Here is a 16,967-nt window from a genome sequence, read left to right on the forward strand (position 1 = left end):
CGTGCTCCCGGTTCCCCCGATGCCCCCCGATACCCCCCATGCCCCCGATGCCCCCCAGTGCCCCCCGTGCCCCCGGTGCCACCTGGGCGCGAGTGTCGGTGCTGTGGCTGGAGTGCAGCCGGCGGATGGAATTCTCCCGGGTCAGCGTCAGCTCCTCCTCGCTGGGGACGCGGTGGGGGGGGGGGGGGGGGGACACGCTCAGCATCGCCCCTCCCCCCCCGGCGACTCCCCCCACCCTCCTCGGGGCCCCCTCACACCCTCCCGGGGCCCCCGAAACCCCCCAGGTCCCCCCGGGCCCCCCTCATGTCCCCCCGTGTCCTCCCATGTCCCCCCATGTCCTCCTGTGTCCCCCCGTGTCCCCCCGTGTTCCCCCTATGTCCCCCCATGTCCCCCCGTGTTCCCCCCATGTCTCCCCATGTCCCCCCGTGTCCCCTCATGTCCACCTCGTCCCCCATGTCCCCCCATATCCCCCCATGTCCCCCCAGGTCCCCCCATGTCCCTTCGTGTCCTCCCGGCTCCCCCCATATCCCCCCGTGTCCCCCCACCCTCCCCGGGTCCCCCTCACACCCCCCTGGAGCCCCTGAAAACCCCCTAGGTCCCCCCATGCCCTCCTCATGTGTCCCCATGTCCTCTCGTGTCCCCCCATGTCCACCTTGTCCCCCGTGTTCCCCCAGGTCCCCCCACATCCCCTCATACCCCCCCCACTCTCCCTGTGTCCTCTCGGGTCCCCCATATCCCCCCTATGTCCCACATCCCCTACATTCCCCCATATCCCCCCTATCTCCCCACATCACCCCTATCTCCCCATATCCTCCCTATCCGCCCATATCCCCCCATCCCCCCATATCCCCCACATCCCCCATCCCCCATATCCCCCACATCCCCCCTACCCTCCACATACTCCATACCCCTCCTATCCCCCATATCCCCCCTATGTCCCACATCCCCCACATCCCCCCATATCCTCCCATCTCCCCACATCCCCCCATCTCCCCACATCCCCTACATCCCCCCATATCCCCCCATCTCCCCACATCCCCCCATCTCCCCACATCCCCCCATATCCCCCCTATCTCCCCATCTCCCCCACATTCCCCCATATCCCCCCTATGTCCCACATCCCCCCATCCCCCCATATCCCCCCTATCTCCCCATATCCCCCCATCTCCCCTATCCCCCCATATCCCCCATATCCCCCCATCTCCCCATATCCCCCACATCCCCCCATCCCTCCATATCCCCCACATCCCCCCACATCCCCCCATATCCCCCCTATCCCCCACATCCCCCCATCTCCCCACATCCCCCACATTCCCCATATCCCCCCACATCCCCCCCATATTCCCCACATCCCCCCACATCCCCCATATCCCCCCTATCTCCCCATATCCCCCCATATCCCCCACATCCCCCCATATCCCCCCTATCCTCCCATATCCCCCCATATCCCCCACATCCCCCACATTCCCCATATCCCCCCACATCCCCCCATATCCCCCACATCCCCCCACATCCCCCATATCCCCCCTATCTCCCCATATCCCCCCATATCCCCCACATCCCCCCATATCCCCCCTATCCTCCCATATCCCCCCATATCCCCCACATCCCCCATATCCCCCCGTGCCCCCTCACTCCCCCACGCCCCCCGTGTCCCCCCGTGCCCCCCCCGTTGCCCCCCCCCGTCCCTTACTACTTCTCGGAGATGCGCTTGGTCTTGCGTTTGTGGTAGAGGGTCATGACGACCACCACGACGACGAGGACGCAGAGCAGGACGGCGGCGATGACCCCCACGACCACCACCGAGGCCGACACCAGGTCCACGCGGCGCACGGGGTCCTCTGCGGGGTCAGGGGGCGGTCAGGGACACCCAAAAGGGGGGACACGGAGAAGGGGGGACAGCCCGGAGGGGGGTCAGGGGACACCGAAATGGAGGGGGGGACATGGGGAAGGGGGGACAGCCTGGACAGGGGACACCGAAATAAAGGGGGACACTCGGGGAAGGGGACAGCGAAATGGAGGGGGGGATATGGGGAAGGGGGGACAGCCTGGACAGGGGTCGGGGGACACTGAAATGGAGGGGGGGGACACGGGGAAGGGGGGACAGCCCGGATGGGGGTCAAGGGACACTGAAATGGAGGGGGGGATATGGGGAAGGGGACACCGAAAAGGGGAGACACCCAGGGAAGGGGACACATGGGAAAGGGGACACCCAGGAAAGGGGGGACAGCCCGGACAGGGGACACTGAAATGGAGGGGGGGACATGGGGAAGGGGGGACAGCCCGGATGGGGGTCAGGGGACACTGAAATGGAGGGGGGGATATGGGGAAGGGGGGACAGCCCGGATGGGGGTCAGGGGACACTGAAATGGAGGGGGGGATATGGGGAAGGGGGGACAGCCCGGATGGGGGTCAGGGACACCGAAATGGAGGGGGGGATATGGGGAAGGGGGGAAAGCCCAGATGGGGGTCAGGGGACACTGAAATGGAGGGGGGGATATGGGGAAGGGGACACCAAAAAGGGGGGACAGCCCGGATGGGGGTCAGGGGACACCAGGTCCACGCGGCGCACGGGGTCCTCTGCGGGGCGGGGGGCGGTCAGGGGACACCGAAACGGGGGGGGGATATGGGGAAGGGGACACCGAAAAGGGGGGACACCCGGGGAAGGGGGGGACACACGGGGAAGGGGGGACACACGGGGAAGCGGGGACAGCCCGGACAGGGGTCAGGGGACACTGAAATGGAGGGGGGGACATGGGGAAGGGACACACGGGAAAGGGGGGACAGCCTGGGTGGGGGTCAGGGGACACCGAAAAGGGGGGGGACACGTGGGAAAGGGGACACCCAGAAAAGGGGACAGTGAGAGGGGCCGAAGGGACGGACAGACGGGAGGAGGGACAGACAGACAGGAGGAGGGACAGACAGACAGGAGGAGGGACGGACAGAGGGAGGATGGATGGACAGACAGGAGAAGGGACGGACAGAGGGAGGAGGGACGGAGAGGGACGGAGAGACAGGAGGATGGATGGACAGAGGGGAGGAGGGATGGACGGACAGGAGGAGGGACAGACAGACAGGAGGAGGGACAGACAGATAGGAGGAGGGACAGACAGACAGGAGGAGGGATGGACAGAGGGAGGAGGGACGGAGAGACAGGAGGATGGATGGACAGAGGGGAGAAGGGATAGACGGATGGTAGGAGGGACACACAGACAGGAGGGACGGACAGACGGACGGGAGGAGGGACAGACAGAGGGAGGGCTCCGGGTGGCTGAGCAGGGGATGAGTGTCCGGAAGGGCGGGTGAGCAGGGGGTGAGTAACAGAGGGGGGGTGAGCAGGGGGTGAGTGGATGGGTGGGGCAGGGGGTGGGGAGGGCACGGGAAGGGTGGGGAGGGGAAGGAGAGGGAGGGAGGGAGGGAGGGATCCGTGGGTGGATGAATAAGCACGTCCAGGGATGGTGGGTGGGCCAGAGAGGGATGGATGGTGATGGATGGAGGGATGGATGGATGGAGGGATGGATGGGTGGATGGATGGACAGATGGATGGATGGAGGGATGGATGGATGGGTGGATGGACATGAATGGATGGATGGATGGATGGACATACAAATGGATCTGTGGAGGGATGGATGGGTGGATGGATGGACAGATGGGTGGATTTGTGGATGGATGGATGATGATGGATGGAGGGATGGACAGATGGAGGGATGGAGGGATGGAGGGATGGAGGGATGGATGGACAGATGGACACACAAGTGGATCTGTGGATGGATGGATGGATGGATGGATGGAGGGATGGATGGATGGATGGAGGGATGGATGGATGGATGGATGGATGGATGGATGGAGGGATGGATGGATGGATGGAGGGATGGATGGATGGATGGATGGATGGATGGAGGGATGGATGGATGGACATACAGGTGGATGGATGGAGGGATGGAGGGATGGGCAGATGGACATACAGGTGGATCTATGGATGGGTGGATGGACGGAGGGATGGATGGAGGGATGGAGGGATGGATGGAGGGATGGATAGAGGGATGGATGGATGGACGGAGAGATGGATGGATGGAGGGATGGATGGAGGGATGGAGGGATGCACAAACAACTGTACGGATGGATGGAAGAACAGGTGGACAGACGGAAGGACGGACAGACGGCCACCAAACCAGACGAACAGACAGACACACGGACCCACAGCCGGACAAACACCCCCGGGCACTGCCCCCCACCCCCCGTGTGCCCCCCGTGTGCCCCACCACCACCACACCCCTGTGCCCCCCACATGCCCCACCACCACCCCCCCGCGTGCCCCCACCTGCGGCCCTGCCGCGGATGCTGACGTTGGCCCGGGCCTCCTTGGTCGCCACCCTGTTGGCCACCCTGCACACGTAGTCGCCGGCGTCGGCGGCCAGGAGGGGCCGCAGGAACAGCAGCGTGTCCCCCTTCACCCGCACCCCCGCGGGCAGCGGGGCGTCCACCCTGGGCAGGGGGACACGGGGGGTGGGTGTGGGGGCATGGGGACAGGGGGGGTGGGGATATGGGGACAGGGGATGTGGGGATGGGGATATGGGAGGGATGGGGGATGTGGGTATGGGGATATGGGGACAGGGGAGGGACAGGGGGTGTGGGTGTGGGGGCATGGGAGGGACAGGGGAGGGACGGGGGATGTGGGTATGGGGATATGGGGACATGGGAGGGACAGGGGATGTGGGTAATGGGGATATGGGGACATGGGAGGGACAGGGGATGTGGGTATGGGGATATGGGGACATGGGAGGGACAGGGGATGTGGGTATGGGGAGATGGAAGGGACAGGGGATGCAGGTATGGGGACACGGGGACAGGGCAGGGACAGGGGACATGGGTATGGGGACATGGGGACATGAGGACAGGGCAGGGACAGAGGACATGGGTATGGGGCCATGGAAGGGACAGGGGATGTGGGTATGGGGACATGGGGACAGGGTAGGGACAGGGGACATGGGGACAGGACAGGGGGACGTGGAATGGACATGGGGACAGGACAGAGACATGGGCTGGGGGACATGGAAGGGACGACGGGACATGGAAGGGACGAGGGGACATGGAAGGGATGGGGGACAGGGCAGGGACACGGGGGACATGACAGGGGGACATGGCAGGGACAGGACAGGGGGACATGGCAGGGGGACAGGGACATGGCAGAGATACGGGGGACAGGGCAGGGGGACAGGACAGGGGGACATGGCAGGGACAGGGACACAGGGCAGGGGGACAGGGCAGGGACAGGGACATGCCAGGGATACGGGGGACAGGGCAGGGGGCCAGAGCTGGGGCAGGGGCCACAGCCGTGCCCAGGGGACCCGGGGGGACACTGGGGGTGGCAGGGCAGGGGACAGTGGGGACAGTGGGGACAGCAGGGACAGTGGGGGACAGTGGGGACAGCAGGGACAGTGGGGACAGAGGGTACAGCAGGGGACAGTGGGGACAGCAGGGACAGTGTCCTCACCGTGTCCAGTTGTAGGTGGGAGGGGGGTTTCCGTCCCCCAGGCACGTCAGGGCCGCCCCCTCCATCCCCTCCTGCCACTCGGCCGTGTGGCCCAGCACCGACGCGTCCGACAGGTCTGGGGACACGGGGACACTCAGGGGACAGGCAGGGGACAGGCAGGGGACAGCCAGGGGACAGGCAGGGGACAGGCAGGGGGACACGGGGACACTCAGGGGACACCCCGGGGACACTCAGGGGACAGGTAGGGGCAGACCCCACAGCCCCCCTGTCCCCCCATGGCCCTGCTGTGCCCCCATGGCCCCGCTGTCCCCCCATGTCCTTCGTCGTCCCCCCTCCCCGGCCCCAGCACTGCCCCTCATCCTCCACGTCCCCAAGGTCCCCCCCCTGATGTCCCCGATGTCCCCCGTGCCCCCCATGTCCCCAATGCCCTCCATGTCCCCAACACCCTCCACATGTCCCCAGTGCCCACCAGGTCCCCCAATGCCCCCCATGACCCCAATGCCCCCCATGACCCCAGTGCCCCCCCACGTCCCCAACACCCTCCATGTCCCCAATGCCCCCCGTGACCCCAATGCCCTCCATGTCCCCAATGCCCCCCGTGACCCCAATGCCCTCCATGTCCCCAACACCCTCCATGTCACCAATGCCCACGAGGTCCCCAATGCCCATCACTTCCCCTCTGCCCTACACACACCCCACATCCCCACCACCCTCCATGTCCCCAATGCCCTCCATGTCCCCAATGCCCTCTGTGTCCCCAATGCCCCCCATGACCCCAGTGCCCACAATGTCCCCAACACCCTCCGTGTCCCCAGTGCCCTCCGTGTCCCCAGTGCCCACCACACACCCCTTGTCCCCAGTGCCCTGAGTGTCCCCAATGCCCTCCATGTCCCCAACGCCCTCCATGTCCTCAACACACCCCATGTCCCCCACCACCCTCCATGTCCCCACTGCCCATTGGTTCCCCTATGCCCCACACACACCCCATGTCCCCAATGCCCTCCATGTCCCCAGTGCCCACCACTTCCCCTCTGCCCGTGTCCCCAATGCCCACCATGCCCCAACACCCTCCATGTCCCCAGTGCCCTCCATGTCCCCAACACACCCCTTGTCCCCAGTGCCCCCCATGACCCCAGTGCCCACCATGTCCCCAACATCCTCCTTGTCCCCAACACTTTCCGTGTCCCCATTGCCCACCATGTCCCCAACACACCCCTTGTCCCCAATGCCCACCACTTCCCCTCTGCCCCACACACACCCCACATCCCCAACACCCTCCACGTCCCCAACACCCTCCACCCCCCAACACCCACCCTACCCTCCCCACCCCCCCACCCCTCACCCCTCCCCCCCCCCCCCCGTTGCCCGGTTGCCCGCACAGGCCACGCTGAGGGTGTGGGTGATCCTCTTCTCGTGGCGCAGCCCCGGGTGGGCCACCACGCAGGTGAGGCTCTTGCCGTTCATGCTGCGCCCGGGCACGAGGAAGAACTCGCTGGTGACGGAGGCGGAGCGGGCGTGGGCCGAGCGGCGCGTGGCGTTGGTGCCGCGCACCTCGCTCTCCCAGCGCACCGAGGGCACCGGGCTGCCCTCGGCCGTGCACGACGCCGCCAGCGTGCGGCCCTGGCCCTCCTCCAGCGGCGGGCCCGGGTTCAGGATGGGCAGGGGGGGCACTGCCGAGGGGGGGGGGGTAGAGGGAGGGGTGAGAAGGGCGGCTGGTGCCCTCCCCCCCCGTGCCCGTCGCCCCACGCGCCGTGACCACCGCGTGGCCTGCTGTGCCCCCAATGCAGGTCTGCCATCCCATAAACTCTGCCCCTTGCCCACCATCCTGTGCCCACCACCCTGTGCCCACCACGCTGGGCCCGTGGCCTGCTGTGCCCCCAACACGTGTCTGCCGTCCCATAAACTCTGCCCCTTGCCCACCACCCTGTGCCCACCACCCTGTGCCCACCACGCTGTGCCCACCATCCTGTGCCCACCGCGCTGGGCCCGTGGCCTGCTGTGCCTCCAATGCAGGTCTGCCATCCCATAAACTCTGCCCCTTGCCCACCATCCTGTGCCCACCACCCTGTACCTGTCGGCCCCTCCCCACCACCCCATGCCCACCACCCTGTGCCCACCGCCCTGTACCCACCACCCTGTGCCCACCATCCTGTGCCCGTGGCCCGCTGTGCCCCTGGTGTGTGTCTGCCACCCCAAAAACTTTGCCCCTTGCCCACCACCCTGTGCCCACCACCCTGTGCCCACCACCCTGTGCCCGTGGCCCGCTGTGCCCCCCAGTGTGTGTCTGCCACCCCAAAAACTTTGCCCCTTGCCCACCACCCTGTGCCCACCACCCTGTGCCCACCACTCTGTGCCCACCACCCTGTGCCCACCATCCTGTACCTGTCGGCCTCTCCTCACCACCCCATGCCCACCGCCCCGTACCCACTGCCCACCTCCCTGTATCCACCACCCCATAGCTTTTGCCCCTTCCCCACCACCCCATACCCATTGTCCACCTCCCCATACCCACCACCCTCTGCCCATCACCCACCTCCCTGTACCCACCACCCCACGGTTTCTGCCCCTTCCCCACCACCCTGTACCCACTGCCCACCTCCCTGTACCCACCACCCCACAGTTTCTCCCCCTTCCCCACCTCCCCGTACCCACCACCCCACAGCTTCTGCCCCTTCCCCACCACCCCATGCCCATCACCCACCTCCCTGTACCCACCTCCCTGTACCCACCACCCCATGGTTTCTGCCCCTTCCCCACCACCCTGTGCCCACTGCCCACCTCCCCATACCCACCACCCCGTGGCTTTGCCCCTTCCCCACCAACCCCTCCCCACCACCCCGTGCCCACTGCCCATCTCCCTGTACCCACCTCCCTGTACCCAGCACCCCATGGTTTCTACCCCTTCCCCACCACCCCGTGCCCACTGCCCACCTCCCTGTACCCACCACCCTGTACCCACCACCCCATGGCTTCTGCCCCTTCCCTACCACCCTGTACCCACCACCTCATACCCATTACCCATCTCCCCGTACCCACCACCCCATGCCCACTGCCCACCTCCCTGTACCCACCACCCCACAGTTTCTCCCCCTTCCCCACCTCCCCGTACCCACCACCCCACAGCTTCTGCCCCTTCCCCACCACCCCATGCCCATCACCCACCTCCCCTTCCCCACCGCCCCGTGCCCATCGCCCACCTCCCTGTACCCACCTCCCCGTACCCACCACCCCACAGTTTCTCCCCCTTCCCCACCACCCCATGCCCACTGCCCATCTCCCTGTACCCACCACCACATACCTTCTGCCCCTTCCCCACCACACCATGCCCACCACCCCATGCCCACTGTCCACCACCCCATGCCCATTGCCCATCTCCCTGTACCCACCTCCCTGTACCCACCACCCCATGGTTTTTGCCCCTTCCCTCCCTCCCTGTACCCACCACCCCGTGCCCATCGCCCACCTCCCTGTACCCACCACCCCACCGTTTCTCCCCCTTCCCCACCGCCCCGTGCCCACCACCCACCTCCCCTTCCCCACCACCCCATGCCCATCGCCCACCTCCCCTTCCCCACCGCCCCGTGCCCACCACCCACCTCCCCTTCCCCACCACCCCATGCCCATCGCCCACCTCCCTGTACCCACCACCCCGTACCCACCACCCCGTACCCACCACCCCACAGTTTCTCCCCCTTCCCCACCGCCCCGTGCCCACCACCCACCTCCCCTTCCCCACCACCCACCCCCCCTCCCCGCCGCCCCCCGTGCCCTCACCCAGCACCCTGAGGGTGAGGCGCCCCTCGAAGCTGCCCATGGGGAAGGTGATGAGGTGGCACTCGTAGTCGCCCTCGTCGCCCTGCACGGCGTTGCGCAGCACGATGGCCCCGTCCTCGAGGGCACCGTGCCCGTGGCGCAGCACCCGCCCGGCGAAGGGCTCCTGCACGTGCTCGCCGTGCTGCGGGTTCAGCACGGCCACCTCGGCGGGCACCGTGCCCGCCGCGCCCCGCTTCAGCCACGTCACCTGCACCACCTGCTCCTGCTCCTGCGCCCGGTACCGGCAGGGCAGCACCACGTCCTGCCCCAGCACCGCCGTCACGCTGCGGGGCACCTCCACGCGCCCGCCACGGGCACCTGAGGGGAGAGCAGGGGACATGGGGTGGGCACAGGGTGGGTACAGGGTGGGTACAGGGTGGGTACAGGGGCTGTACAGGGATGTGGCACCTCCACGCGCCCGCCACGGGCACCTGAGGGGACGGGAGGGGGGACAGGGTGGGTATAGGGTGGGCACAGGGTGGGCATAGGGGTTGTACAGGGATGTGGCACCTCCACACGGCCACCACGGGCACCTGAGGGGACGGGAGAGGGTACAGGGTGGGTACAGGGTGGGCACAGGGTGGGTACAGGGATGTGGCACCTCCACACGGCCACCCTGGGCACCTGCAGGGAGAGCAGGGGGTACAGGGTGGGCACAGGGTGGGTACAGAGATGTGACACCTCCACCCGCCCGGCCCGGGCACCTGCAGGGACAGGAGGGGGGACAGGGTGGGTACAGGGTGGGCACAGGGTGGGTACAGGGATGTGGCACCTCCACACGGCCACCCTGGGCACCTGCAGGGAGAGCAGGGGGTACAGGGTGGGCACAGGGTGGGTACAGGGTGGGCACAGGGATGTGGCACCTCCACACGGCCACCCCGGGCACCTGCGGGGACACGACAGGGACAGGGTGGGTACAGGGGGGACACTGGGACACACACCTGGGCACACCTGTGCCTGTACTCACACACCTGGGCACACCTGTGCTGGCACTCACACACCTGGGCACACCTGTACTGGCACTCACACATACCTGGGCACACCTGGGCAGGTGCTCATTCACACCTGGGCACACCTGGGCACACCTGGGCACACCTGTGCCCATACTCACACACACCTGGGCACACCTGTACTGGCACTCACACATACCTGGGCACACCTGGGCAGGGGCTCATTCACACCTGGGCACACCTGGGCACACCTGGGCACACCTGTACTGGCACTCACACACCTGGGCACACCTCTGCTGGCACTCACACACACACCTGGGCACACCTGTACTGGCACACACACCTGGGCACACCTGTGCTGGCACTCACACACATGGGCACACCTGGGCAGGTGCTCATACACACCTGGGCACACCTGTGCTGGCACTCACACACCTGTACTGGTACTCACACACACCTGTGCTGGCACTCACACACACCTGTGCTGGCACTCACACACACCTGGGCACACCTGTACTGGCACACACACCTGGGCACACCTGGGCAGGTGCTCATACACACCTGGGCACACCTGAGCTGGCACTCACACACCTGTACTGGCACACACACACCTGGGCACACCTGTGCTGGTACACACACCTGTACTGGCACTCACACACACCTGGGCACACCTGTACTGGCACTCACACACACCTGTGCTGGCACTCACACACACCTGTGCTGGCACTCACACACACCTGGGCACACCTGTGCTGGTACACACACCTGGGCACACCTGTGCCCATACACACACCTGGGCACACCTGGATTTAGGATGCAGGTTTGGGGTGCAGGATTTAGGATGTGGGATTTAGGGTGCAGATTTGGGGTGCAGGGTTTGGGGTGCGGGATTTGGGGTGCAGGATTCAGGGTGCAGATTTGGGGTGCAGGTTTGGGGTGTGGGTGTTGGGTGCGGGTTTGGGGTGCAGGATTTGGGGTGCAGGTTGGGGGGACAGGATTTGGGGTGCAGGATTTGGGGGGCAGGTTTGGGGTGCAAGATTTGGGGGGCAGGATTCAGGGTACAGGTCTGGGGTGCAGGTTCGGGGTGCAGGGTTTGGGCTGCAAGTACCGGGGGCTGGCTGGGGGTGCCGGTGTGATTTTGGGGGGGCCGTCCTGGGGTTGTGCGGGTGCAGATTTGGGGTGCAGGATTTGGGGTGCAGGATTCGGGGTGCAGCTTCTTGGTGCAGGATTTGGGTTGCAGGTTCAGGGTACGGGTTTGGGGTGCAGTATTTGGGTGCAGGTGCCAAGGGCTGGTTGGGGGTGCCAGTGTGAATTTGGGGGGGCCGGCCCGGGCCTGTGGGGGTGCAGATTTGGGGTGCAGGATTTGGGGTGCAGGTGCCGGTGTGAGTTTGGGGGGGGCCGACCTGGCACTGTGGGGGTGCAGGATTTGGGGTGCAGGTTCGGGGCGCAGCTTTTTGGTGCAGGTTCGGGGGGCAGGACTTGGGGTGCGGGTTCGGGGTGCAGGTTTGGGGTGCAGGATTTGGGGTGCAGGATTTGGGGTGCGGGTTTGGGGTGCAGATTTAGGCTGCAGGATTTGGGGTGCAGGATTTGGGCTGCAGCTACCGGGGGGCTGCTCGGGGGTGCCGCTGTGATTTTGGGGGGGGGCCGGCCCGGGGCTGTGGGGGTCCAGATTTGGGGTGCAGGATTTGGGGTGCGGGTTCGGGGTACGGGTTTGGGGTGCAGGATTTGGGGTGCAGGTGCCGGGGGCTGGTCGGGGGTGCCGCTGTGATTTTGGGGGGGGGCCGGTCGGGGCTGTGGAGGTGCAGATTTGGGGTGCAGGATTCGGGGTGCAACTTTTTGGTGCAGGATTTGGGCTGCAGGATTTGGGGAGCAGGTTTGGGGGGTAGATTTAGGCTGCAGGTTTGGGGTGCAGCTTTTTGGTGCAGGTTCGGGGTGCGGGATTTGGGCTGCGGCTGCCAGGGGCCTGCTCGGGGGTGCCGCTGTGATTTTGGGGGGGGGGGCCGGCCCGGGGCTGTGGGGGTTCAGATTTGGGGTGCAGGATTTGGGGTGCAGGATTTGGGGTGCAGGTGCCGGTGTGAGTTTGGGGGGGCCGGCCCGGGGTTGTGGAGGTGCAGATTTGGGGTGCAGGATTTGGGGTGCAGGATTTGGGCTGCGAGTGCCGGGGGCTGGTTGGGGGTACCAGTGTGAGTTTGGGGGGGCCGGCCCGGGGCTGTGGGGGTGCAGATTTGGGGTGCAGGATTTGGGCTGTAGGATTTGGGGTACGGTTTAGGGATGCAGGATTTGGGGTGCAGTATTTGGGGTGCAGGTTCGGGGTGCAATATTTGGACTGCAAGTGCCGGGGGCTGCTCGGGGGTGCCGCTGTGATTTTGGGGGAGGGCCTGCCCGGCGCTGTGGGGGTGCAGGATTTGGGGTGCAGATTTACGGTGTGGGATTTTGGTTGCCGGGTTGGGCTGCGGGATTTGGGGTGCAGGATTTGGGGTGCAGGATTTGGGGTGCAAGATTTGGGGTGCAGCTTTGGGGTGCAGGATTTGGGCTCGGGGGTGCCGCTGTGATTTTGGGGGGCCCAGTCCGGCGCTGTGGGGGTGCAGATTTGGGGTGCGGGTTCGGGGTGCAGGTTTGGGGTGTGGGTGTTGGGTATGGGTTTGGGGTGCAGGATTTGGGGTGCAGGATTTGGGGTACGGGTTCGGGATGCAGTTTTGGGGTGCAGGATTTGGGGTGCAGGCACCGCTGTGATTTTGGGGGGCCTCCCTGGCGCTGTGGGGGTGCAGATTTGGGGTGCAGGATTTGGGGTGCAGGATTTGGGGTACGGGTTCGGGATGCAGCTTTGGGGTGCAGGATTTGGGGTGCAGGATTTGGGGTGTGGGTGTTGGGTATGGCTTTGGGGTGCAGAATTTGGGGTGCAGGCGCCGCTGTGATTTTGGGGGGCCCCGCCCGGCGCTGCGGGGGGTGCAGATTTGGGGTGCAGGATTTGGGGTGCAGGATTTGGGGTACGGGTTCGGGGTGCAGCTTTGGGGTGCAGGATTTGGGGTGCAGGATTTGGGGTGCAAGATTTGGGGTGCAGCTTTGGGGTGCAGGATTTGGGCTCGGGGGTGCCGCTGTGATTTTGGGGGGCCCAGTCCGGCGCTGTGGGGGTGCAGATTTGGGGTGCGGGTTCGGGGTGCAGGTTTGGGGTGTGGGTGTTGGGTATGGGTTTGGGGTGCAGGATTTGGGGTGCAGGTTCGGGGTGCAGGATTTGGGCTCGGGGGTGCCGCTGTGATTTTGGGGGGGGGCCTCCCCGGCGCTGTGGGGGTGCAGATTTGGGGTGCAGGATTTGGGGTGCAGGATTTGGGGTGCAGGTGCCGCTGTGATTTTGGGGGACCCACCCGGCGCTGTGGGGGTGCAGGATTTGGGGTGCAGGATTTGGGGTGTGGGTGTTGGGTATGGGTTTGGGGTGCAGGATTTGGGGTGCAGGCACCGCTGTGATTTTGGGGGGCCGGCCCGGCTCTGTGAGGGTGCAGATTTGGGGTGCAGGATTTGGGGTGTGGGTGTTGGGTATGGCTTTGGGGTGCAGAATTTGGGGTGCAGGCGCCGCTGTGATTTTGGGGGGGCCCGCCCGGCGCTGCGGGGGGTGCAGATTTGGGGTGCGGGGAGGGGCGTGGTCCCGGGGGGGGGGGGATGGTTGTAGGGGCGGGTCCCGCCCCGCCGCCGCCGCCACCAGAAGCGGCCGGGCCGGCCCGTCCAGCCCGACCGGCCCGCGCGGCTCCCGCGCCCCCGCCCCCGCCGAGCCCCCCGGGGGGGACGGGGGGGGATCCCCGCGAACCCCCCCCCCACGACGCGACACCCCCTCCCCACAATTACCCCCGGCCTCATTAACCCCTTCCTTAATTGCCGCGCGGCCCCTCCCGTGCCTCAGTTTCCCCCCCATCCCGCTCCCACCGGGAATGGGGATCCCGCGGGGGGGGGGTCCCGGGAGGGGGGGGGGTCCCACGGGTGTTTTGAGGGGGTCGCGGTGCCCGTGGCGGGGCAAAGGGGTGTGGGGGGGTGTTGTTGGGGTGCCGTGGGGAGGTTCCCGCCCCGGGGCGTCCCCACCCCGCGGGGCCCGGGAGCGCGTGGGAACCGGAGCGGGGAACCGGCTGAACCGGCTCCTCCCGCGGCCCCCCCACGCCCCGCGACGGGGGGGGGGGGACACGGGGGTGGGGGGGGGGGAAAACACGGGCTAACGGGGGTCCCGGGGGGGTCCCCGCGGTGACAGGGGGGTCCCAGGAACGGGCAGGGGTCCCGCACACCGGTTTGTGCCTCCCACGGGGGGGGGGACACACGCGCGTGGGGGCGACCCGACCCCCCCCCCCCGGCATCACTTGGGGACCCCCCCCTTGCACGCGCGTGTGCGAACTCCCCCCCCCACCCCGGGGGTGCGGGTCTGACACGACCCCCCCCCCTCGCACCCCGTGGGGTGCGAGTCACGCGTGGGGTGTGTGTGGGGGGGTCACGGCACCCCCCAAAATAAAGCCGGTGGCCCCTGGGGAGGGGGGGGGCCCAGCCCGTTTCCACGGGTCCCGCGGGGAAATCGAGGCACGGTGGGGCGGGGGAGGGGGCTCGGGACCCCCCCCCTCGCTCCGTGGGTTCAACTCCCTCCCCCCGCGTGGAACAGCGAGACCCCCAAAACGGGGGCGGGGCTTGCGGGGGGGCCACCCACGACACGCGACCCGTTCCCACGGGGTGTCCTCCCGGGGGGGGGGTTCAAGTTCCCACGAAAGGGGGGGGCGGGGGGGGGGACACGGGACGCCCACGCGAGGCGCAGGTGCGCGCCCACGTGGGGGGGGGGGGTAACGTGCACGCGCGCGTGAAAGCGCCCCCCCCCCCACCCACCCCCCGTCCCGAGGGTCACGGCGGCGCGGGGGGAGACACGCGGACCCACGGACGCGTGTGGATGGGACGGACGGACCCACGGACGCGCGCGTGGAGGGGCCGCAGGTGCGCGCGGGGGGGTGGGGGGGGGGCCGCAGGTGCACACGCGAGCGCGCGCACGTCCGTGACACACACACATGAAACACGCACGAACACGCGTGTGCGCGCTCGCAGGCCCCCCATACACACACACACCACGCGTGGGTCCCCCCACGCCGGTCCCGGTCCCTCTTTCCTTCCCTCCCTCCCCAACCCCAGCCCGGTTTCGCTTTCCCCCCCCCCCCCTCGCGTGTCCCCCCCCCCCCCCCCACCCCAGCGTGGGAACCGGCGCCCCCCCCGTCCCCGGGTGTGTGTCCCCCCTCCCCACGTCGCGCGTGGGAGCCGCAGCCGCCCCCTCCCCACTCCCGCACCTTGTCCCAGCCCCCCCCGTGTCCCTGCGTGGCCCCCCCCCCAACGTGGGAACCGGCCCCCCCCCCCGTCCCCAAAACGCCGCTCCCCGTGTGTGGGTCCCCCCCACCCACTCACCCACCCACCCCACGCCGCCCGTGGGAGCCGCAGCCGCCCCTTCCCCACCCCCGGTGTCCCCGTGTCCCCCCCCCGGTATCCCCGTGTCCCCCCCGGTGTCCCCGTGTCCCCCCCCAACGTGGGAACCGGCCCCCCCTCGGTCCCCAAAACGCCGCTCCCCGTGTCTGTGTCCCCCCCACGCCGCCCGTGGAAGCCGCAGCCGCCCCCTCCCCACCCCCGGTGTGTCCCCCCCGGTGTCCCCCCCCCCCCCCCCGGTGTCCCGTCCCGGCCGCGTCCTTACCGGTAGCACCGAGGAGGAGGAGGAGGAGGAGGAGGAGGAGGAAGGCCGGGCCGGTGAGGGGGGGTCCCGGCGCGGGCCGCATCCCGCGGGGGGGGGGGGGCCATGCGGGGGGGCTCACGGCGCGGCTCGACCCCCGCCCAGCACCATCCGGGACCCTCGGGGGGGGCAGCGGGACCACCCTGGTGGGAGGGGGGGCGGCACCGGGACCACCCTGGTGGGGGGGGGCGCCGGGGGGGGCAGCGGGGGGGGCACGGGGGGGGGCACCGGGACCCTGCGGGGGGGTCCGGGCCGGGGGTCGCGGCGGTGCCGGTGGCGGGGCCGGTGTTGCTGCGGGACGGGACGGGACGGGACGGGACGGGGGGCGTGGCCCAGGTGTGCGGGGGGGGTGGGTGGGGGGGTGGAAGGGGGCGGGGCTTGGCGGGGTGGGGCCGGGAGGGGCGGGGCCGGGCGGGGCCGGACCGGTCGGGCAGGTCGGGGCAGGGGCGGGGCCGAGGGCGCGGCCTTAAAGGGGCGATGGCGGCGGGAGGGGAGGGGGGGGGGGCACGGGTGGGGCCCCACCACCTGCAACCCCCCGCTGGTTCTCCCAGTGCCTCCCAGTGACTCCCAGTGCCCCTCCCTGTGCCCCTCCCTGTGCCCCTCCCAGTGACTCTCCCAGGGCTCCCAGTGCCTCCCAGTGACTCCCCCAGTGCTCCCAGTGACCCCCCCCCAGTACTGCCGGTGACTCTCTGTGCCCCTCCCAGTGACTCCCCCAGTACTCCCAGTGCCTCCCAGTGCCCCCCCCGGTGCTTCCAGTGCCCCCTGTGCCCCTCCCAGTGACCCCCCCCAGCACTCCCAGTGACTCTCTGTGCCCCTCCCAGTGCTTCCAGTGCTCCCAGTGCCCCCCTGTGCCTCCCAGTGACCCCCCCCAGTGCCTCCCAGTGACCCCCCCAGTACTCCCAGTGACTCTCTGTGCCCCTCCCAGTGACTCCCCCAGTGCTCCCAGTGACCCCCCCTGTACTCCCAGTGCCCCTCCCAGTGA

At 68.0% G+C, this 16,967-nt stretch overlaps 1 protein-coding gene across 1 annotated transcript; it reads right to left on the reverse strand.

Annotated features, from left to right (window-relative positions):
• Positions 1-33: 33 nt before the first annotated feature.
• NECTIN4 (nectin cell adhesion molecule 4) lies at positions 34-16,213 on the reverse strand (the record flags this gene model as incomplete). The annotated part of the gene is made up of 7 exons (XM_051776095.1): positions 15,950-16,213; positions 9,269-9,625; positions 6,874-7,164; positions 5,495-5,609; positions 4,322-4,485; positions 1,694-1,841; positions 34-161 (listed from the first exon to the last, which is right to left on the reverse strand). Coding segments are annotated over exons 1-7 (1,285 nt in total), but the record flags the coding sequence as incomplete, so codon positions are not given.
• Between the last annotated feature and the right edge of the window lie 754 nt (positions 16,214-16,967).

Source organism: Manacus candei, unplaced genomic scaffold, assembly GCF_025592945.1.
Source record: "Manacus candei isolate 608988 ecotype Guabito, Panama unplaced genomic scaffold, ASM2559294v1 h1tg000438l, whole genome shotgun sequence".
NCBI lineage: Eukaryota > Metazoa > Chordata > Aves > Passeriformes > Pipridae > Manacus > Manacus candei.